The 23,339-nt window shown below is 43.1% G+C and overlaps 1 protein-coding gene across 1 annotated transcript in view; it reads left to right on the plus strand.

Annotated features, from left to right (window-relative positions):
- The first annotated feature begins 11,070 nt into the window (after positions 1-11,070).
- The window catches only part of mcc (MCC regulator of WNT signaling pathway), a 257,268-nt gene continuing 244,999 nt past the window's right edge, over positions 11,071-23,339 (plus strand). Inside the window, exon 1 of the mRNA XM_067982962.1 lies at positions 11,071-11,195. Coding sequence (XP_067839063.1) covers positions 11,071-11,195 — 125 coding nt within the window. The remainder of the gene's footprint in view (positions 11,196-23,339) is intronic.

The raw sequence follows: 23,339 nt of genomic DNA on the forward strand, positions 1-23,339 counted from the left end.
AACAGTCACTTGGACAAGTGTGAATTAATAAAGGAAAGCCAGCATGGATTTGTTAAAGACAAATCGTGTTTAACTAACTTGATTGAGTTTTTTAATGATGTAACATAGAGGGTTGATGAGGTCAATGCGGTTGATGTGGTGTATATGGACTTTCAAAAGGCATTTGATAAAGTGCCCCATAATAGGCTTGTCATTAAAATTGAAGCCCATGGAATAAAAGGGGCAATAGCAGCATGGATACGAAATTGGCTAAGTAACAGGAAACAGAGACTAATGGTGAACGGTTGTTTTTCGGACTGGAGGGAGATGTACAGTGGAGTTCCCCAGAGGTTGGTACTATGACCACTGCTTTTCTTGATATATATTAATGACTTGGACTTGGGTGCACAGGGCACAATTTCAAAATTTGCAGATGACACAAAACTTGGAAGCGTAGTAAACAGTGAGGAGGATAGTAATAGACTTCAAGAGGACATAGACAGGCTGGTGGAATGGGCGGACACATGGCAGATGAAATTTAATGCAGAGAAGTGCGAAGTGATACATTTTGGCAGGAAGAACGAGGAGAGGCAATATAAACTAAATGGTACAATTTTAAAGGGGGTGCAGGAACAGAGAGACCTGGGGATATATGTGCACATATCTTTGAAAGTGGCAGGACAAGTTGAGAAAGCGGTTAAAAAAGCATACAGGATCCTGGGCTTTATAAATAGAGGCATAGAGTACAAAATCAAGGAAGTTATGTTCAGGCACAACTGGAGTATTGTGTCCATTTCTGGGCACTGCACTTTAGTAAGGATGTGAAGGCCTTAGAGAGGGTGCAGAAAAGATTTACTAGAATGGTTCCAGAGATGAGGGACTTCAGATATGTGGATACACTGGAGAAGCTGGGGTTGTTCTCCTTAGCGCAGAGAAGGTTGAGAGAAGATTTGATATAAGTGTTCAAAATCATGAATGGTTTAGATAGAGTAAATAAGAGAAACTGTTCTCATTGGCGGAAGGGTTGAGAACCAGAGGACACAGATTTAAGGTGACTGGCAAAAGAACCAAAGGTGACATGAGGAAAAACTTTTTTATGCAACGAGTAGTTATGATCTGTAATGTGCTACCTGAAAGTCTGGTGGAAGCAGATTCAATCATGGCTTTCCAAAAGGAATTGGATAAATACTTGAAGGGAAAAAATTTGTAGGGCTAAGGAGAAAGAGCAGGAGAATGGGACTAACTGGATTGCTCTTACAAAGAGCCGGCATGGGCTCGATGGGCCAAATGGCCGTCTTCTATGCTGTGATGATTCTATGATTCTAGTTGGGATTCTATTGGTGAGGAAGCTTTTTCCAGAAACAGAGGGTGAGAATAGAGGGAGGGCAGGTTGTGACTCGAGATGGCCTTGTCAGCTCAGACTATATGAGGTCTCATATGATGGCAAGGTCAAGGGGATAGGTGTGGGAGTAGGAGGAGAAGTGGTCAGGAGTTCAGAAACAGACAGAAATGCTGGAGTGTCCAGGACTGATAAGTGATTCAGGGCTGGTACCCAGTTTCTGGGTGAGATAATTGGGGTTGGTAGCAATGGTAGGGTCCTACTTCTGGTTGACAAGGGTTCTTATTATATTGAGACAACTGCTGAGGGAAGCCAAGGAAATAAGGATACTGGGTGCATTAAGTAAAAGAAGCAAGAAAGATAAGAAAGCCTATGAAGCTACTCAAGAGGAGGAATATGGGTGATTGTATGGAATGGGTGCAGGAAGAAGACCTAGAGGAGAGGGTAGGGAGAGTGCAGGGGTGATTAACATACCCTGAAACCCCCATAGTTCCAACCTTCAAGGCCCTGATATTTACAGAGAGGCGGGGAGGAGGCCAAAAATAGCCAAAGAACCTGGCAAGGTCAGGGATGTGGAGGTCCTGCCGAACTTGACGGCAGGACCTCATTAACATTTTTTGGATCTGTTTCCCACCCGACAGTCAGCCACATTGACAGCCTGGCCAACAGCCGGGAGGGAACACCAATGGCAGGAGGCCGCAGCGGGGGACCTTTAGGGATGGTCCCTGGCAATCGGAAGTGGGGGGGGAAGGTTGGCGATCCGGACTGGGAGAGGGGCAAAGGAGCAATGTTGGTGATCGGGGCTTGGTTGGGGGGGGGGGGGAAGGTCGGTGACCGGGGCTGGGAGGGGGGAGGCCCTGATCGGGAGGGGAAGACCGAAGGCTTCCTCGAGGGGCCGGCAGAGCACTCGTGCTCTTCCTGGTCCACAAAGAGTGCTGAGAAAGGCACTTGTGGAGCTGGCAGCTCCCGCATCCCTTTCACTGCTGGTTTCTTGACCCTTGGGAATCCTGTGCAGCGGCTGTGAATTTTAAAGGGAGCATTGAGGGAGCCCAATTCAAATATGTTAATTAAGTATCCCGCCTCTCTGTGGCAGGACACTTGTACGCCCAGATATCCGCCACCCTAAAAAAGGCAGTGGCCACATGTGCGGCGTGTTGGATACGCATTCCCCGTATTTAAGCCTTTAATCTCCGCCCCCGACCCTCTCCCGCCCGTTGTGGGGGGTTAATATCGAGGCCCAAGACTCCCCTTCCCAGTGCTTAGGAATTTTTTAGAAAACTTCCCATGATACCTTTTCCTCTCTAATCTTTTCATTGTAATTGCCATAACTCCCTCTTTCATGTTCCCATCTCATCCCACCAGCCTCTTCCTTGGTCACCACTCGCTGCCACTGAGAGGGGATCCTGGGTTTGGGGGTTTAGTTGGATTGGTGAGGGGGGTTTGGTAGCAGAGGGGGAAGGGCAGTATCTTGCAGTATTGGTGGGTGGGAGAGTTCCTGGGACCTGGCAGTATTAAGAGAGCAGGGCATAGCAGCCCCATGGGGGAGGACAGTGTGCAACAATGCAATCTGAACTAATTAGCCCTTTTGGTTCAGGTCCCACCACTTTCCTGCCCATCAGCCCTGGTCCCAACTTGTCTGCACTCCTTTGCCACTTTCCCCATCGTCAGCTGCTTCATGTTTATGTTCCTTAAATCATTTAGTGCACTATTAATGAGTTTGACAACTTATACAGTGTTTAACAAACATAAATTTCCATGAAAGAAATGACCTCAAAACTCTCAAACATTCATTGTTTATACAGTTTCTCAGTTTTTAAATTTAAAAAATTGCTCTTAAACCCCAAAATGGTTCAGAAGAGAAAGATTTTTTAACTAAATTTTCAACTGAAATACAGGGGAAGGGCTTGCTGTGATTGGTTCCTGTCCATGTCAACCAGGAGATACTCAATAATTTAAACATCTTCCTGTTGGGTTTGTATCACTTGAAAAAAATACGAGCTGAGATCCGTTTCAAACTTTCAACTGAGAAAGAAATACATTCACAATAAATAACTGGGTTGTTGTATCTAAAGGTCCACAAAGAAACCACAGAGGTTGGCTGTGAGCCACTTATTATAGAAAAGAAACAGCTGTTAATATTTTAAATGCGAGACTTGCCTGAAGTAAAGCTTTGAGAATTAAATCTTCAGTTTGTTTCAAAGTATTTTGGAAAAAGAAAACAAACTCACAAATCTTCAAAGGTTGAGGGCCACATCCTTCAACTTTCAACCTACTGATGCAAGCTGGGAAATTCTGCTGATGCTTAGAATGCACAGATGTGATTGGATACCGTCCTCAGCTTTCTTGGGGAAGAATATCCAGTCAAAGCTGGCCTTTTGAAACAATCTGAGGCCTGGAAGTACAAAGTCAATGTGGATCAAGCGAAAACCCTCCAGTGGCTGGAGTCATACCTGACATATTGGAAGATGGTCATGTTTATCAAAGGCCAATCATTGTAACCTCAGGGCGTTATTACAAGAGTCTCTCAGAACAAAGTCCTTGGCCCAAACATCTTCAGCTATTTTATCAATGATCATTCCTCAATCATAAGATCAGGAGTGTGGGCTATTTGCTGACAATTCCACAGTCTTCAGCTCTGTTCACAACTCCTTTGATAATGAAGCAACTCATGCCAGCTTACAGCAGGACATGGACAACATCCAGGCTCAGGCTGACAACTGGCCAGTAACATTTGTGTTGCATGAATGCTGGGCAATGACCATCTCCAACAAGAAAAGACCCAATTACTACCCCCTGATCTATAATCGCCCCACCGAGATCCCCCACCAGTAATATCCTGGGGGTCACCATTGACCAGAAGCTTAACTGGACCAGCCATATGATCACCGTGGCTGCAAGGACAGAGGGTACTCTACAAAGAGTGGCTTATCTCCCGGCCCCTCAATCCTCCTCAATGTCAGTATAAAAGGCTTGACTCATAAATTGTAACAATGAATTACAAAGAACATACAGCACAGAAATAGGCCATTCGGCACAACAGGTCCATGCTGGTGTTTACGCTCCACGTGAGCCTCCTCCCACCCTTCTTCATCTAACCCTATCAACATATCCTTCTATTCCCTTCTCCCTCATGTGTTTATCTAGCTTCTCCTTAAATGCATCTATGCTAGTCGCCTCAACTACTCCTTGTGGTAATGAGGTCCACATTCTTACCACAATCTGGTTGAAGAAGTTTCTCCTGAATCCCCTATTGGACTTGTTAGTGACTATCTTATGCTCATGGCCCCTAGTTCTGGTCTCTCCTGCAAGTGTAAACATCTTCTCTACGTCTACCCTATCAAAACCTTTCATAATTTTAAAGACCTCTATCAGGTCACCCCTCAGTCTTCTCTTTTCTAGAGAGATGAGCCCCAACCTATTCAATCTTTCCTGATAGGTATAACCTCTTATTTCTGGTATCATCCAAGTAAATCTTTTTTGCACCTTCTCCAGTGCCTCTATGTCCTTTTTATAGTGTGGAGACCAGAACTGTTTGCAGTACTCCAAGTGTGGTCGAACGTAGGTTCTGCACAAGTTGAGCACAACTTTTCTGCTTTTCAATTCTATCCCTCTAGAAATGAACCCCAGTGCTTGATTTGCTTATTTTAATGGTCTTATTAACCTGCATTACTACTTTTAGTGATTTGTGTATCTGTACCCCTAAATCCCTCTGCTCCTCTACCCTGTTTAGACTCTTATTTTTCAAGAAGTCTATGGCCTCCTTATTATTCCTATCAAAATGTACCACCTCACACTTATCTATATTGAAATTAATTTGCCAATTACACACCCATTCTGCAAGTTTATTAATGTCCTCCTCAGCATTAACAATACCCCCCAATTTGGTGTTGTCCGCAAATTTTGAAATTGTACTTCCGATTTCCGAATCAAAATCGTTTATGTATATGGTGAATAACAGTGGTCCCAGCACCAATCCTTGTGGAACACCACTTCCCATCTTTTGCCACTGGGAGGGTGCAGAGGGGGGAAGGGGAACAGCCAGAAGTCATGGTCCATGAGGGAACCAATGACATAGGAAGGAAAAGGGTCAAGGTCCTGCAGTCAGAGTTTCAGGATCTAGGGAAGAAGTTAAAAAGCAGGACCCTAAAGGTAGTAATCTCTGGATTACTCCCAGTGCCATGCACTAGTGGGTATAGGAATAGTAGGATAAGACAGGTTAATGCGAAGCTGGAGCAATGGTGCAGGAGAGAGGGCTTCAGATTCCTGGGCCATTGCGACCAGTTCTGGGGTAGGACGGATCTGTTCGAGATGGGCAGGTTGCACCTCAACAGAGCTAGGACCAATGTCCTCGCGGGGAGGCTAACTAGTGCTGTGGGGGAGGTTTAAACTAATTTGGCAGGGAGATAGGCACCAGGATGAAAAATTAAAGAGAAGAAACAGGTGCAAAGGGGACTGGGAAGGACAAGTAGTACTAGACTAAAGAATAGTTCAGAAAAAGAACGGATCAGACAGGGGGCAAATGTGAGGCAGTCTAAGATGAGATTGGAGTGCCCGTGCGTAAATGCACGTAGCGTGGTAAATAAGGTTGGTGAGCTGCAGTCTTAGGTCGCCAAATGGGACTATAGTGGCAATAACAGAGGCCTGGTTCAGGGAAGGGGAGGATTGGGTACTTAATATTCCTGGCTACCAGGTACTTAGGTAAGATAGGGAAAGAAAGAAAAGGTGGGGGGTGGATTTAGTATTGATCAAAGAAACTATTATAGCACTGGAAAGGGATGATGTAGTTGAGGGGTCAATGACAGAATCTATTTGGTTAGAATTAAGGAACAATAGAGGAACTATTATGCTACTGGGTGTACAACATAGGCCACCAAATAGTGAGAAGGAGATAAAGGAGAACATTTGCAAGCAAATTACAGAAAGATGCAAGAACTGTAGAGTATCCCAATATAGACTAGGACGGTAACAGTGTAAAGGGCAAAGAGGAGGAGGAATTCCTGAAATGTGTTCAAGAGAACTTTCTGGAAGTGTGTTTCCAGTCCAACCAGGAAGAAAACAGTGCTGGATCTAGTTCTGGGGAATGAAGTGGGGCAGATGGAGCATGTTTCAGTGAGGGAGCATTTGGGGAACAGTGATCATAATATCATTAGGTTTAGAATAGTTATGGAAAAGGACAAGGGACAATCAAATGTGAAAATGCTTAACTGGAGGAGGGCAAATTTCATTGAGTTAAAAAGGAATCTTGCCCAGGTGGATTGGAATCAAAAATTGGTAGACATACCAGTAATTGATCAACGGGAGGCCTTCAAGGAGGAGTTGGTTTGGCTACAGAGTAGACACATCCCTACGAGGGGGAAAGAAAGGGCATCCAAACCTAGTGCTCCCTGGATGACAAAAGATATAGAGATTAAAATGAAACAGAAAAAGGAGGCTTATGACGAATGTAAGGTTCATAATACAGAAAGTACAGAGGACATCTAAAAAAGGGAATAAGAGAAGCAAAGAGAGTATATGAGAATAGATTAGCGGCTAACATAAAAGGGAACCCAAAAGTCTTTTATAAACATATAAATAGTAAAAGGGTATTCAAAGGAAGGGCGGGACTGATTAGGGACAAAAAAGGAGATCTTCTTGTGGAGGCAGAGGGCATGGCTGAGGCACTAAATAAATATTTCACATCCGTTTTCAATAGAGAAGAGGATGCTGCCATTGTAGCAGTAAAAGAGGAGGTAGTAGTGATATTGGATAGGATAAAGTAGATAAAGAGGAGGTACTTAAAAGATTGGCAGTACTCAAAGTAGATAAGTCAGTTCCAGGTTGGATGCATCCTAGACTACTGAGGGAAATAAGGATGGAAATTGCAGAGGCTCTGGCCATAATCTTCCAATCTTCCTTAGATAGAGGGATGGTGCCAGAGGACTGGAGGATTGCAAATGTTACACCCTTGTTCAAAAAAGGGGAGAGGGATAAACCCGGCAAGTATAGGCCAGTCAGCCTGTACTTAGAAAAGTATATGCTAATAAGTGAAAGTCAGCACGGATTTGTTAAATGAAAATCGTGTTTGACTAACTTGATAGAGTTCTTTGATGAAGTAACGGAGACCGTTGATAAGGGTAGTGCAGTTGATGATGTGTATATGGAGTTTCAAAAAGGCATTTGATAAAGTACCACATAATAGACTTGTTAGCAAAATTAAAGCCCATGGGATTAGAGGGACAGTGGCAGTGTGAATATAAAATTGGCTAGGGGACAGAAAGCAGAGAGTAGTGGTGAACGGCTGTTTTTCAGCTGGACGGAAGTAAAGAGTGGTGTTCCCCAGGGGAATGCGGGAAGTAATGTACAGACAAAGGAATGTTTTGTTTTTATATGTTTATACATATATGAATGTTTTACAGAAGATATTTTAAACCTATTTAGTGACTGAATAACATTAATTTTTAGAATTTCGGGTAGTATCCAGGCGGGGGAGGCTTTATTTGCAGGTCGATATTAAGACAGGAGGTATGTGTAGCTTTGGAGAAATCATTAACCAGTCAGTTTATGAGTTGCCACAAATGAATTGGCTAAGTAACAGGAAACAGAGAGTAGTGGTGAACGGTTGTTTTTCAGACTGGAAGGAGATGTACAGTGGTGTTCCCCAGGGGTCAGTATTAGGACTACTGCTTTTCTTGATATACATTACTGACTTGGACTTGGGTGTACAGGGCACAATTTCCAAATTTGCAGATGACAAAACTTGGAAGTGTAGTGAACAGTGAGTAGGATAGAAATAGACTTCAAGAGGATATAAACAGGCTGGTGGCAGATGAAGTTTAACGCAGAAAAATGCGAGGTGATACATTTCGGTAGGAAGAATGAGGAGAGACGATATAAGCTAAAGGGCACAATTCTAAAAGGGGTACAGGAACAGAGAGATCTGGGGGTATATGTACACAAATCATTGAAGGTGGCAGGGCAGGTTGAGAAAGTGGTTAAAAAAGCATACGGGATCCTGGGCTTTATAAATAGAGGCAAAGAGTACAAAAGCAAGGAAGTTATGATGAACCTTTATAAAACACTGGTTCGACAACAACTGGAGTATTGCGTCCAGTTCTGAGCACTGCACTTTAGGAAAGATGTGAAGGCCTTCGGGAGAGTGCAGAAGAGATTTACTGGAATGATTCCAGGGATGAGGGACTTTAGTTATGTGGATAGATTGGAGAAGCTGGGGTTGTTCTCCTTGGAACAGAGAAGGTTGAGAGGAGATTTGATAGAGGTATTCAAAATCATGAAGGGTCTAGACAGAGTAGATACAGAGAAACTGTTCCCATTGGCGGAAAGGTCAAGAACCAGAGGACATAGATTTAGGTGATTGGCAAAGGAACCAAAGGTGATAATGAGGAGTGAGTGGTTAGGATCTGGAATGCACTGCCAGAGTGGGTGGTGGAGGCAGATTCAATCATGGCTTTCAAAAGGGAACTGAATAAGTACTTGAAAGGAAAAAATTTGCAGGGTTACAGGGATAGGGCGGATTGCTGTAACATAGAGCCGGTGCGAACTCGATGGGCCGAATGGCCTCCTTCCTTGCTGTAACCTTTCTATGATTCCAAGTTGGTTAATGAATTGCTACAGATAGAGTTGGTTAATGAGTTGCCACAATAAAGCTGGTGTTAGGACCACTGCTCTTTTTGATATATATTAATGACTTGGACTTGGGTATAGAGGGTATAATTTCAAAGTTTGTGGATGACACGAAGCTCGGAAACATAGTAAACAATGTGAAGAATAGTAACAGATTCAGAAGAACATAGACTGATGAAATGGGCAGAAACATCCTAGTGAATTTATGCCACATCTTTTTCATTGCTTTTGTATCCTTTTTAGAATAGAGTGCCCAACCAAGGCTTTGTACAATTTCAACTCCTTGCTTTTGTATTCTATGCCTCTATATGAAAAATACAAGGGATTAATTTGCCATTTTGCTGGCCTTATCTACTTCTGATGCCACCTTTAATGGCCTGTGTATCTGCATACCAAGTTCTCGTGGTGCTCTGGCACAATTTTCCTTTCCAAAGAATTTACAAAATTATAGTTAGAGCTTCTGCAGTTTCTTCCCTACTTTTGCTTGGGATCCTCACAGATGTAAACCATCAAATGCCAGTGATTTGTTTATCGTAAGTTTGAGTAACTTCTTGAGTACCAGTTCTTTTTGAATAATAATCTCCACTATTTGTTTTACACCCACCTCTGGTAGTTTAAAAATCCCAATATCCATCTCCTATATGAAAACGGAAGCAAAGTATTCATTTAATATTAAAAAAAAGCAAAATACTGCAAATTTGAAATAAAGAGGCGTAGAACTGACCTGAAACATGAACCCTATGCTTCTCTCTTCACAAATGCAGTCTGACCTGCTGAGTGCTTCCAGGATTTTCTGTTTTTATTTACTTGTTTATTATCTCTGCCAATCCCTCACTCTCTGCTTCAAGCTTGCCTGGTCTTTCTTAGCCCTAACCCTAGGTTGACTATACTTTTACTACTACTATTGTGCCTTTAGTAGATATTTCTGTTGCCCTTTATGTTTTTTTTGTTAATTTTCTTTCACATGCCCTCTTAGACTGTCTAAACTCCCTTTTTGTAGTTTTCCTATATATACTCTTTATATTACACATAGAATTACATAGAATTTACAGTACAGAAACAGGCCATTTGGCCCAACTGGTGTTTATGATCCAAACGAGCCTCCTCCTACCCTACTTCATCTAACCATATCTGCATATCCTTCTATTCCTTGCTCCCTCATGTGATTATATAGCTGCCCCTTAAATAGACTAATGGTTCTTCTTTTCCCAGAGTAGTGACCGTTCTGGTTTTCTTTGTTATATGTCCTATAAGTGCAAAATGCTTTTTCTTGAAGTTTCAAATTTGATCAAATTTCCCTATTCATGCATGGAACTCGTCTTTTATACATTCCCTTTCTCAACAGAATTTACTTAATTGTATACTTTCCATCTCTTGTTTCAATATTTTCCATTGCTGACCTATTGTTCTAGTTGCCATTTTTTAGAAAAAGTTTAAATATGGGATTATTTGGGGATTTAATAGTGCTGAATAGGTTGGAAGAAGTCGGCATTTTGGATAACAGCAGATACACACAAGGACAGAGAGAACCAATGGGGGAGGGTAAGGGTGAACAACAGATTCACATCAGGGCAGGAAAGAACCACTCACTCACACAGATAGAGAAAACACGATAAATACACGCAGGGATATAGTAAGGGAAGCATAGAGGTGCAACGGGGGGAGCGTAGATTAGGCCATTCACTGTCAGAAATGTGGTGTGTGAGCAATTTGCATGCGAAGGTGGGCTTACAAAATATGAAAATGAAATCATTTTGATCCAAGAACATTCGGTTTGCCCAACCCTGATTGATTTTGGGCTTGACAAAAAAGTTGGCAACCTTATTTTGTATCCAGGTACCAATGTTACTGTTAGTATTGTGGGTAAAAGTGCTATCTTTCCTTTCCTCACCTGAGAACACCTCGCGGACTCCCTCGACACTAATACACACGCGCAGCTCATAGTCAGCGAGTGCGCAGCTCGCCCTGATTTATTGGGGGGGGGGGGGCGCGCTTGCTTGTGTTTTTGTGTTGTGCGCGAGCGAGGCAGCAGTTCGCGCGTGCAAATACCGTTTAGAACCCCAGCCCTTGTGCGGGTGCGCGCTCGCTGTTTAGTTGTGACGTCGGGAGTTTAGGGGCTGGGTGAGGAGAAGATGGCGGCGGCGGTGGTGGCGAGCGCGAGTAGTGGTAGCAGTGACACTTCGAGCACCGGTGAGGAGGAGAGGATGAAACGGCTTTTTCAGACTTGTGATGGGGATGGCGACGGTTATATCAGCAGGTAGGACTCGGATTTGCTGTATCACCCAAGCTTTGCCTCGGGGCGGAGAGAAGAGAAAGAACATTGCCTTAGGTTTAGTGAGATGGAGGTGAGGTGATTGGTAAATCTTAAATGCTGCAAACAGTAGTTTAAAAGGTTAACGAGAGAGCTGGGGCCAGCTGCATTGCCTTTATGCACTGCAGATAAACTTTAGTCCATTTGTTACTGTAATTGGGGGAGGGGTGAAGAAACTTTTCAGAAGTCGATACGTTTCAAGTCACAGAAACGTAAAGAAGAGCGAATAATCTGGAGAGGTTGAGTCTGGGCACAAATTACAACAATATCTCGCTGTACGCCTCAGCATGAAATAAACCATAGACTTTGCGGAGGAAAGATGTTATATCCCTAATTCTGTCCAAATTGAAACTTCTGCGGATTTGTTTTGGTTTAAGTCTTACCGTAATCAGTGTACTCTGTGCAACAGAAAAGCAATTGTCTCCCGGCACCAAGTTTTTCAAAACCAAAGTCCTTTAACAAGGTATAGTTGAGCTGAACTTTCATAACTGGCAGGTTGTATATTTCTTACAAAAGCAAAATCTACAATGGTGGAATATAATTTTACCAATTCGAAACGTAACCAGTTTTTGACTTGGGCTTTTAAGTTGGAAAGTCCAAAACATCGTTTACTATGCTGGTAGTGTATGCGTTTAGTAGGTTTCTTGGAGAATTTCGATGTTTGGTACGGCTACGGTGGCAGCGTTGCAAGCAACACGAATGCAGAGAGAGAACTTGCAGCGGTTGACTGTTTCAATTTACGGTTTGATTGAAAAAAGTTTGTTTCACCGACCGGCTGATTTGAGGAAGCTCAAGTAAGTCAGCTGAAGTGGATATTCAGAAGGTTGCTGGTTTTTCTAGTTTTAAGGTAAAGGCTGTGGGTATCCAGAGGTGCAGAAATGCAAAGTAGAATAGGCGCTCTCCCGTGAAGTTGCAAAAGTGTTAAGACCAAGCGCACAGATGAATAAAGTAAGATTAGAAGATGGCAAATAATTGAACCACAAAATGACCCCCAAAAGAACAAAACATCTGACTTTTTAAAATCTATTATAAATGTGTGCAAACAATCACAGTAACAAAAACATTTGTCATTTTTTGTAAAATATTTAAGGGATACATAACTGCTGAATACATTCAGTACACTGTTGATGGAAAGCAATGTATAATTCTCTGCATTGATAACAAACATAAATCACAGAAGAGAGAATGAGTTCACAAACAAATCACACATAATGCATAAAATGTCCAGCTGATACTGAACAGCTAGCAGAAAATGTGTGCAAGCAATTTGACAACTACCATGCTGAAAACTGGTGCCTCTGCACCATCCTCCTGCTGCAAATATACAGCATAAGTAACATGGCTTTCAATAATTAATTTAACAACTGCACCTGGTGAATAATAACTCATCAATGTCTTCCTCCCACGTGAGATAAAATGTGATTTATTCAGTTTATTTTAGAACATCTACAGGTTCTCACCAGCTCTTAACAAATTCAAACTTTTTCAAAGTAGTCATTTGCATCTGCTTCAGTCATTAAATATCAAACAGAAAGACAATAATGAATGGACAGAAATCTGTGACAGAAAATATGCAAACTGCATAAAATTGGAAATTAGTTTCTGTTTCACCAACATACTGAACAAATATGAAGGTATCTTCACATGCAACCAAAAAGTATTTCTCACTTGGTAGAAGACATCAACTGTTCAGTTTATTTCTCTATATTCTTGGTAAACCTTTGCAACCTTGAGTGTTTGCACTGTCAATTACAAAATGTTAACAAAACGGATGAAAAAAAATCTCTACAAATTTTCATGCAAACAGAAAAACTAAACTATTTTCTTCAAAAAATCCAATATTCATATTCTTTGTATAAAAACAGATTTGTTGATGAACTCATAGAAAACGGACACTGCTTAAAGCTCAACGGCATTCAAGAGTCATAGGAATCATAACGTGGAATGAACATGCCCTTCTCGTTGTAGATACCACAAGCAATCTGCATCAATAACATGGAATAAAATCTATTGTAAATGTGTGCCATTGCAGAGTACTTTGGCAGGATTCAAATTATGTAGTAGTATGGAAAATCTAACTTCAACACACATTGATGTGAAGGGATTCCAGATGGCAACAATGTATTCAGAAACTCCACAGGAAACAAAGTAACCTGAGTTTCTTTAATGACACAGTCAGCACTGAGGTACACATGTACATCATGAAACAACCCTATTGTGCCATCATTAATCATATCAGCAGCTTCATTTCAAAGAGTGAGAGTACCCCTTCCCACAATGTACTTTTTATTTCAGTTATTCTGAAGTTCAGAGACAACAGCGGTCAGATCTTCCAGATTCTTACTTGCACAACCGATTTCGTCAGGAACACAAATAAAATCATGTCCAAGTTCAGGAGCTTCAATTTCTCTTCACCAATCTGCACTAAAAAAAATTGCAAAGTTGGATGCAACAAGTCCTTGAGTTCAACAACTACATATTCATCGAAAACTTCATAACATGAATGATAGCTCAAACATACAATTGTTTCAAAGTAGAACAAACTATTTGTGCACATATTCCTCTTGGAACAACAGGAAGACTTGGCAAAAGTGAGCTCCAAACACTATAATCCTTCTACCAAAGGAATATGATTGAGTTCTGGTGAAAGTTGATCAATTGCAAACTTCCATCAACAGCTTTAAAGGCAAATCTGTTAGCCATAGGTGCCTCATCCCCAACAAGTTTCATAAGCTTGATCAGTTTTACTGCATCTGATCACAATGGAAGATAACATGTTGAACTCTCCTGCACTCAAAGGGATTTTGAATAGGCAGTTCATTGCTTAGAGCCGCAATACCTGTGGTCACAGCAAGTGCAATGTGACTTTCAGCTTGTGTTAATTGGTACAGAAAGGTTTTTCCAGTTCCTCCAAGGCCATCTACAAAGAATAAATGATAATTTCCATGAACAGCACCAACAACTGCACTGTATCTCTCATGCTGGTTAGCAGTAAGCAAATGAACACCTTTGTTCAGCTGATCAATCAGTTGATTTCTCTCATACAACAGTACTTCACAAACAGAACATGGCAGTTCACTAAAATCTTCCTAATCCTCTTTTGGAATAGATATCCCAGGAAAGTCAGATCATTTTTCCTTAGATTTCAAAGTGCTGTTCAATATCCAGAAGAGCTTCATTTATCACTTGATCAGTCAGTGGTAGTACTGGATTGTTTCTTAGGTGTTGAACTTCAGCAAATCCTCATTGGTTATCTTTGCAATATCTTTGAAGATCTGGATTAAAAAGAATAAAACAATTGTCAACCTGAACTCCTTTCACCCCAACGCTTTCACCATCCTGATGCCTTTGGTACAGAGGGTAATTATTTTCATCATCCGTGACTTCACCAAGACACTTTGTACATGTTCTATCAACAATGCAAGCTGCATTTGGATAAGGGCCATGCATCATACATGTAGTCATGTAACCGCAGAAACTTCTGCATCAGGAATGTCGGCAGACACAATTCCATCATAATTATGAAGTGACAGTGGCTTGTCATCTTCTTGAAAGATCAGCAAAACATGTGCATTTGAAATTCAGTAACAAACATAAATGATAGTGTCTCAAAAATAGATCTATTTGTCAACTTATGCATAATTTCTATATAACTTGAGATGAAATACACGTGCATAATTATCAGGTCAGTTACCTACAATTTGTCCAGAGTGGCTCAGCTATGATTTCTGGCCACTTAGGGTTACATGTTACTGCGATGAACAAATCCGGTTTCCCCCACATTGCATAATGCTTATTGAATCTTGATATTGCTGATAGGTGTGTTGAAGCCCTCCAGAAAAAGATGATGGCTGTCTGATACGATGACCAACAAAACACTGATCAGCGTTACCTTCCAGAAAAGCATCCTGTAGACCCTTGTACAGATCAACCTGCATATACTTCTGATGTGTACGAATCCAATTAAACGCTGACTCTCAACTTTTGCATATGCATCAACAATTCACTGATGAAATGGATGCCCTACCATGTGCACAAATATATTTGAATCACCAACCTGCGATCGTTGTGAATAAAACTGCACAGCTGTAACAGTATTGTGTGGTGATGGAACTTCAGCATTACGATGCAGTATTCCCAAGTGCCAAATGTGCTCTCGAGGAGAAACCAACACATACATCAAAGGATTATAAGCTCCATTCGTCAGTCTAATTCCATTTTCAGTCTTCAAGATGACAATGTCACTGTCTGTAACATCCAACTCACTTTCCTCACCAGAAATAATAGCAGCAATTTCTGGTATAGTGGGAGCTTTACACTGTTGACAATGAATTCCCCCCCACCCCCCCAATTAGAACAAATCACTATGCACACTTCACTGCTAGGATGTTTATTAAACTCTACTGCTGTCTTGTAGAAATAGATATAGGGGTTGTACTTGTGTACCATAGTCTTCACATCTTCCATGTTCAAAACAATTACACAAACAAATTGAAACCCTCTTGTGTCTATCTGTTCACAAACGGCTGTCCTCTGATTGTTGATGATGACTCTTGATCTTGTCCTTTCTTCAAGATCAGTGCTACAAAATTCACCTTCAGGGTGTGCAGGAAGCCCATTTGGCACAACATCCATGGATTGCTTTTGATGAAACACGCTAGGTTTGGACAAGTCAACAACAGTAGGAGGTCCAGCCACAATCCCCTTACTAACAACTCCACCAGATGGAACATCATTACAAGCAGAATAACTCTTTAAAAACAATGAAGTCGTTGCTCTCGATGCCTGGCACTCATCTCCTGAAACACTTGTCGTCTAGCAGGAGATGCAATTGATATCCTTGATGAAAGACCAGTGAAAGGACTGGTGTAAATGGTTTACTGAACGCTGTTGTGAAAGTGAACTGGATAATCCTGCAGCAATTTGACAAACTTGATGACAGCAAGAACATTAATCTGACTTTCCCCGAGTTCAATCTTTTGTGTCACATTATGGCATATACTTGGAATACTACAACAACAACTTGCATTTATTTCGTGCTTTTAACATTGTAAAAGATGCCAAAGCGCTTCACAGGAGCATTACCAAACAAAATTTGACACAAGGAGATAATAGGACAGGTGACCAAAAGCTTGGTCAAAGAGGTAGGTTTTAAGGAGCATCTTAAAGGAGGAGGAGAGAGGTGGAGAGGTTTAGGGAGGGAATTCCAGAGCTTAGGGACCAGGCAGCTGAAGGCACGGCCGTCAATGTTGGAGCGCAAGAGACAAGAATTGGAGGAGCGCAGAGATCTCGGAGGGTTGTTGGGCTGGAGGAGGTTACAGAGATAGGGAGGGGCGAGGCCATGGAGGGATTTGAAAACAAGGATGAGAATTTTAAAATCGAGGCATTGCCGGACTGGGAGCCAATGTAGGTCAGCGTCGATGGGTGAATGGGACTTGGTGCGAGAGGTTATGGGCAGTAGAGTTTTGGATGAGCTCAAGTTTATGGAGGGTGGAAGATGGGAGGCCAGTCAGCTGGCCAGGAGCGCATTGGAATAGTCAAGTCTAGAGGTAAAAAAATGCACGGAGGAAGGTTTCAGCAGCAGATGAGCTGAGGCAGGGGCGGAGACAGGCGATGTTACGGAGGTGGAAGTAGGCGGTCTTGGTGATGGTACGGATATGTGGCCAGATGCTTATCTCGGTCAGAGGATGCCAAGGTTGCGAACAGTCTGGTCCAGCCTCAGACAGTGGCCAGGGAGAGGGATGGAGTCGGTGGCTGGGGAACGGAGTTTGTGGCGGGGACTGAAGACAATGGCTTCGGCCTTCCCAATATTTAGTTGGAGGAAATGTTTGCTCATCCAGTACTGGATGTTGGACAAGCAGTGTGACAAATCAGACAGTGGAGGGGTCGAGGGAGTTGGTGGTGAGGTAGGGTTGGGTGTCGTCAGTGTACATGTGGAACCTGATGTGTTTTTGGATGATGTCGCCGAAGGGCAGCATGTAAATGGGGTCTCCAGAGGTCTGTGTGGGAGGAGAAGCTATTGTAGGTGATTCTCTGGCTACGACTTGATAGATAAGAATGGAACCAGGCGAGCACAGTCCTACCCAGCTGGACGATGGAATAGAGGCAGTGGCGGAGGGTGGTGAGTTCAAAAGCTGCAGACAGGTCGAGAAGGATGAGGAGGGATAGTTTACCATGGTCACAGTCACATAGGATGTTATTTGTGACTTTGATAAGGGCAGTTTCAGTGCTGTGGCAGGGGTGGAAACCTGGTTGCAGGGATTCAAACATGGAGTTGTGGGAAAGATGAGCATGGATTTGGGAGACGACAACATGTTCAAGAACTTTGGAGAGGAAAGGGAGGTTGGAGATGGGGCTGTAGTTTCCAAGGACAGAGCGGTTAAGGGTGGATTTTTTGAGGAGGGGTCATGACAGATTTGAAGGGGAGGGGGACAGTGCCTGAGGAGAGGGAACTGTTAACTATATCAACTAACATGGGGGCCAGGAAGGAAAGTTGGGTGGTCAGCAGTTTGATGGGAATAGGGTTGAGAGATCAGGAGGTGGGTCTCATGGTCAAGATGAGCTTGGAGAGAGCAAGAGGGGAGATAGTAGAGAAACTGGAGAAAGATATGAGTTCATGGCTAGAGCAGGGGGGAACCGTAGGGGACGTTTGGCTTGTTGGGTTCGGGGAAGGGAGAGAAGCAGCCGAACAAATGATCTCAATCTTAGTGACAAAGTAGTGCATGAACTCCTTGCACTTGTTGGAGGTGAGGGTGGAGGAGTATCTTTGCATTTCAGGATGATCCTGGAATAGTGAGCAATTTTGGCAGTGGAGAGCAGGACTTGATAGTGCTTTACGTGGTCCAGCCAAATCTGGCAACGAATGGCTAAACCAATTGCCCACCATAAATGTTCAAGTCCCTTGGACTTAAAGGAGTAGAGATGAGGGCCATTCCAGGGGGAACGGTCAGGGTGAGAGAGAGTAATGGTTATAATGGGGACAGGGGCATCAAAGGTGGAGGTGAGGGTGTGACTGAGCAGATCGGTAGATGCAGAAATGTCATGGTGAATGGAGGGCCAAAGGCTAGACAGTTAGGAATTTAAAAGTGCCGTAGTAAGTGACTTGGGAAGAGTTTTTCCAGGGGCGAACACAGAAGGAAGTGGGGTTGGGAGGAGGATGTGACTAGAGAGGGATACAATGAAATGATCAGAGACAGCCATATCCATGCTTGACACAATAGGAGTAGGGAGGCCACGTGAGATGGCAAGGTCAAGGGTTTGGCCGTGAATACGGGTAGGGGAGTTTATATGAAGGAAGAGATTAAGGGCAGATAGGAGGGCAGTGAACTCAGGAGAGAGAACATGATGAGTTGAAATGGAAGTTGAAATCACCGAGGATGAGAAGTCGCTTGGTGCAGGGGCTGAGGGAGGATAGCAATGAAGATATCTCAGTGAGAAGCTTGGGTGGGCAGTAGAGAACGAGGATTTTAAAGGAGGTGAGAGGGGTGGAACAAAATGAGATGCTCAAAGGAGGAGAAGATGCCAGAGGAATAGAGGGACAGACCAAGGTGTGATTCAACAACAAAAATGAACAAACTGTTGCTTCCTCTTGACCTGTAGTTGACGACAAAAAACTGAACTCGAAGTAAGCTCGGAATTCCTTCCAATTGCACATACTTCTCATCACTACACATGAAGACATTGATGACACCTCTGCTATCCTCAATCTACTGTATCAGTTTACTTTGTTGAAGCCATGTTAATTTTACCACGGCAGTAGATCCCTCTTATACATGGATGGTATACTGAGCAGCACTTTCAGGAACAGATACTTCTTACGAGCACGCATGACTATGACAGCCACCTCAAACATATCCTGCTCATCTCATTGTCCACAATTGAACATCCACTCAACATCTTCCAAAACCACTCAAATGGCCTTGTGCAGCAGACATCTCTTCTAATTGACTTTTACTTCGACCACCAAGTGCAACATGGTGTTCTTGCCAACTTTTCTGCTGATCACTCGCCTTACGGTGTGAAAGCGCACTCTTAAAGTGACGAACAATGGACATGTCAGGCAATTGGACGTTACTGTCACCACCACTGACATCATGACAAAAACACTCATTGCATCGCTTGCCACAATCAAGTATGCATTCTGTGTTTCAACATCAGTCACACATGCTTCAGTAGTAGACACCTTTTGAAATGAATGCTTACTTGGACCATCATGTACGACATCACAAAGATGTGTTCGCCACCTCTGCCGCAGTCGATCACTGACTATGAAGGAAAAACTCATTGAGTCTTCTGCACTGGACACTTCAAACAATTGGATATCACTAGCAGTACCACCCATGGGGCCGACATTATGACATTCTCACCACCTTCTGTAATTGATCACTCACTCTTCGCCGTAATCGAACATCCATTCTTTGTCTCCCAATGTCACACAAACTTGTTTTAGCATCAGACATCTCTTCCAATTGACCCTCACTGGATCACCACATTTTGCATCAGAACAATCTCACCACTTTTTTTATTAGTTCATGTGTGGGCGTCACTGGCAAGGCCAGCATTTATTGCCCTTGAGAAGGTGGTGGTGAGCTGCCTTCTTGAACCGCTGCAGTTTGTGTGGTGAAGGTTCTCGCACAGTGCTGTTAGGAAGGGAGCTCAAGGATTTTGACCCAGCGACGATGAAGGAACGGCAATATATTTCCAAGTCGGGATGGTGTGTGACTTGGAGGGGAACTTGCAGGTGGTGATGTTCCCATGTGCCTGATGCCCTTGTCCTTCTAGGTGGTAGAGGTCGCAAGTTTTCGAGATGCTGTCGAAGAAGCCTTAGCGAGTTGCTGCAGTGCATCCTGTGGATGGTACACACTGTGGCCAAGGTCTGCCGGCGGTGAAGGGCGTGAATGTTTAGGGTGATGGATGGGGTGCCAATCAAGCGTGCTGTTTTGCCCTGGATGGTGAGTTTCTTGAGTGGTGTTGGAGCTGCACTCATCCAGGCAAGTGGAGAGTATTCCATCACACTCCTGACTTGTGCCTTGTAGATGGTGGAAAGGCTTTGGGGAGTCAGGAGGTGAGTCACTCGCCACAGAATACCCAGCCTCTGAGTTTCTCTTGTAACCACAGTATTTATATGGCTGGCCCAGTTCAGTTTCTGGTCAATGGTGACCCCCAGGATGTTGATGGTGGGGGATTCGGCGATGACCATGCCTTTGAATGTCAAGGGGAGGTGGTTCGACTCTCTCTTGTTGAAGATGGTCATTGCCTGGCACTTGTCTGGCACGAATGTTACTTGCCACTTATGAGCTCAAGCCTGGATGTTGTCCAGGTCTTGCTGCATGCGGGCTCGGACTGCTTCATTATTTGAGGGCTTCCGAATGGAACTGAACACTGTGCAATCATCAGCGAACATCCCCATTTCTGACCTTATAATGGAGGGAAGGTCATTGAAGTAGCAGCTGAAGATGGTTGGGCCTAGAACACTGCCCTGAGGAACTCCTGCAGCAATGTCCTGGGGTTGAGATGATTGGCCTCCAACAACCACTACCATCTTCCTTTGTGCTAGGTATGGCTCCAGCCACTGGAGAGTTTTCCCCCTGATTCCCATTAACTTCAATTTTACTAGGGCTCCTTGATGCCACACTCGGTCAAATGCTGCCTTGATGTCAAGGCCAGTCACTCTCACCTCACCTCTGGAATTCAGCTCTTTTGTCCATGTTTGGACCAAGGCTGTAATGAGGTCTGGAGCCGAATGGTCCTGGAGGAACCCAAACTGAGCATCGGTGAGCAGGTTATTGATGAGTAAGTGCCGCTTGATAGCACTGTCGACGACACCTTCCATCACTTTGCTGATGATTGATAGTAGACTAATGGGGTGGTAGTTGGCCGGATTGGATTTGTCCTGCTTTTTGTGGACAGGACATACCTGGGCAATTTTCCACATTGTTGGGCAGATGCCAGTGTTGTAGCTGTACTTGTAACAGTTTGGCTAGAGGTGCAGTTAGTTCTGGAGCACAAGTCTTCAGCACTGCAGCCGGGATGTTGTCGGGGCCCATAGCCTTTGCTGTATCCAGTGCACACAGCCATTTCTTGATATCACGTGGAGTGAATCGAATTGGCTGAAGACTGGCTTCTGTGATGGTGGGGATATCGGGAGGAGGCCGAGATGGATCATCCACTCGGCACTTCTGGCTGAAGATGGTTGCAAACACTTCAGCCTTGTCTTTTGCATAATTGAGCAGCTTTGTCTTCTGGCATAATCGAGCAGCTAGTTCTCGGCGTGAAAGTGTACTCAAACGTGCTTCTCTAGTAGACATTTCCTCTCACATAAGTAAACTTCCACAAGTCAACTGGCTGATTCAAACCTACAGGAGACTATAATAAATACAAAAACATCACGAGAACAAAAACATTACTAAAAATGCATACGACAATATATGTCCAGAGTGAAACACCATACTTCGGAATATTTTACATTGACAAAATACCATTTTTCATATCTATATAAATTCTACATTCTTGGGTGTTTGCCTTGACTCAGTGGTAGCACTCTTGCCTCTGAGTCAGAAGGTCGTAAGTTCCAGCCACACTCCAGTTTGAGCACATAATCTCGGATGACACTCCAACAGTACATCACTCCCTCAGTACTGAGCTGGAGGTGCCATCTTTCGGATGAGATGTTAAACTGATGTCCCGTCTGCCCTCTCAGGTGGATGTAAATTTGCCACTATTTGAAGATAAGCAGGTGAGTTCTCCCAGTGTGCTGGCCAACATTTATTCCTTAACCAGCACCACTGAAAAACATTTAATTGCTGTATGCAAATTGGCCGCTGCATTTATCTGCATTACAACAGTGACTACACTTCAAAAGTAACTCATTGGCTATTAAGCACTTCGGGATGTCCTGAGATTATGAAAGTTATAACATAAATGCAAGCTTTTTCTTCTCTCTTCACTCATTAAATATGAAATATTCAAGTACCAAAATAAAAAAATTATATTAAATCAAATCATAAAGCAGCAAGCTCAAACTAAGCTTGCTCTGTGAAAGAAAAATGGCATAAGATGAAGACTGAGGTTCTGCAATCTGCCGCTGACCAAAAGAACTAAAGGCTGTGTGTGGACCCAAAATAAGTGGCATTGTCCCTGCCTTAAGTCAAGCACAAAGTTGTTAACTGACAAAGCAGAAATTTTGGAACTCTGGGCCAGCCACTTCAACCAAGTCCTCAACTGTCCCTCTGCCGTGTCTGCTGACGCGTTAAATGACATACCGCAAATACCTGTGAAAGATCAGTTTGCCATCCCACCTGACATGGCTGAAATCCAACTTGGAATCAAACACATGTTGGGTGGAAAAGCAGCCGGTTTGGATGGCATCTCTGTAGAGATGTACAAGCACGGAGGACAGAAGCTTAACGAGAGACTCCTCTCCTTCTACAGTAAAATCTGGAAACATGAAACTGCTGCAAGATTTCAAAGCTACCAACATTGTGCATCTCTACAAGCACAAAGCAGACAGCTCATGCTGTTACTGTGGAATTTTGTGTCCATCAGTGGCAGGTAAAATTTTTGCCCACATCGTGCTCTGCCTATTGAACAAATCGCGGAAAAAATTCTCCGAGAAAGCCAATGCATCTTGGGAGTCCAGGGTTGGGTTTTTCTCCCATTAGCGTACTCAAAACAGCTGAGACTCGTCCATTGATTTGATGGGAAACACTCTAATTCAAGACATTATTTTATACTTCGATCATCATTAAACCCATCCAGATTAATGAGTCATTGAGAGATTTGTGTTCTTTATCTTTGATATTTTGATGATTCTTACAAATTTTGGACTTCAATTTAAAAATCGAAGTCATATTTGGCAGGATGTGGTACTTTCAAATGTATTACACTATGATTTTAGTGATTTCTATTTGGTTGACACTGAAGCATTTAGCAAGGTTGGCTAACTGATCTGTGCAGAGAGTTAATGGATCATATGTGATCTTAAAGAAATTCGATACAGTTTAGACTGTATAGGGTAGAAATCATCATGTAACTGGATTATGGGATAAGTACCAAAATAATTTCATTCAAATTGAAATTTGACATGGGAAA

The sequence above is a fragment of the Heptranchias perlo genome, chromosome 4, assembly GCF_035084215.1.
Source record: "Heptranchias perlo isolate sHepPer1 chromosome 4, sHepPer1.hap1, whole genome shotgun sequence".
Lineage (NCBI taxonomy): Eukaryota > Metazoa > Chordata > Chondrichthyes > Hexanchiformes > Hexanchidae > Heptranchias > Heptranchias perlo.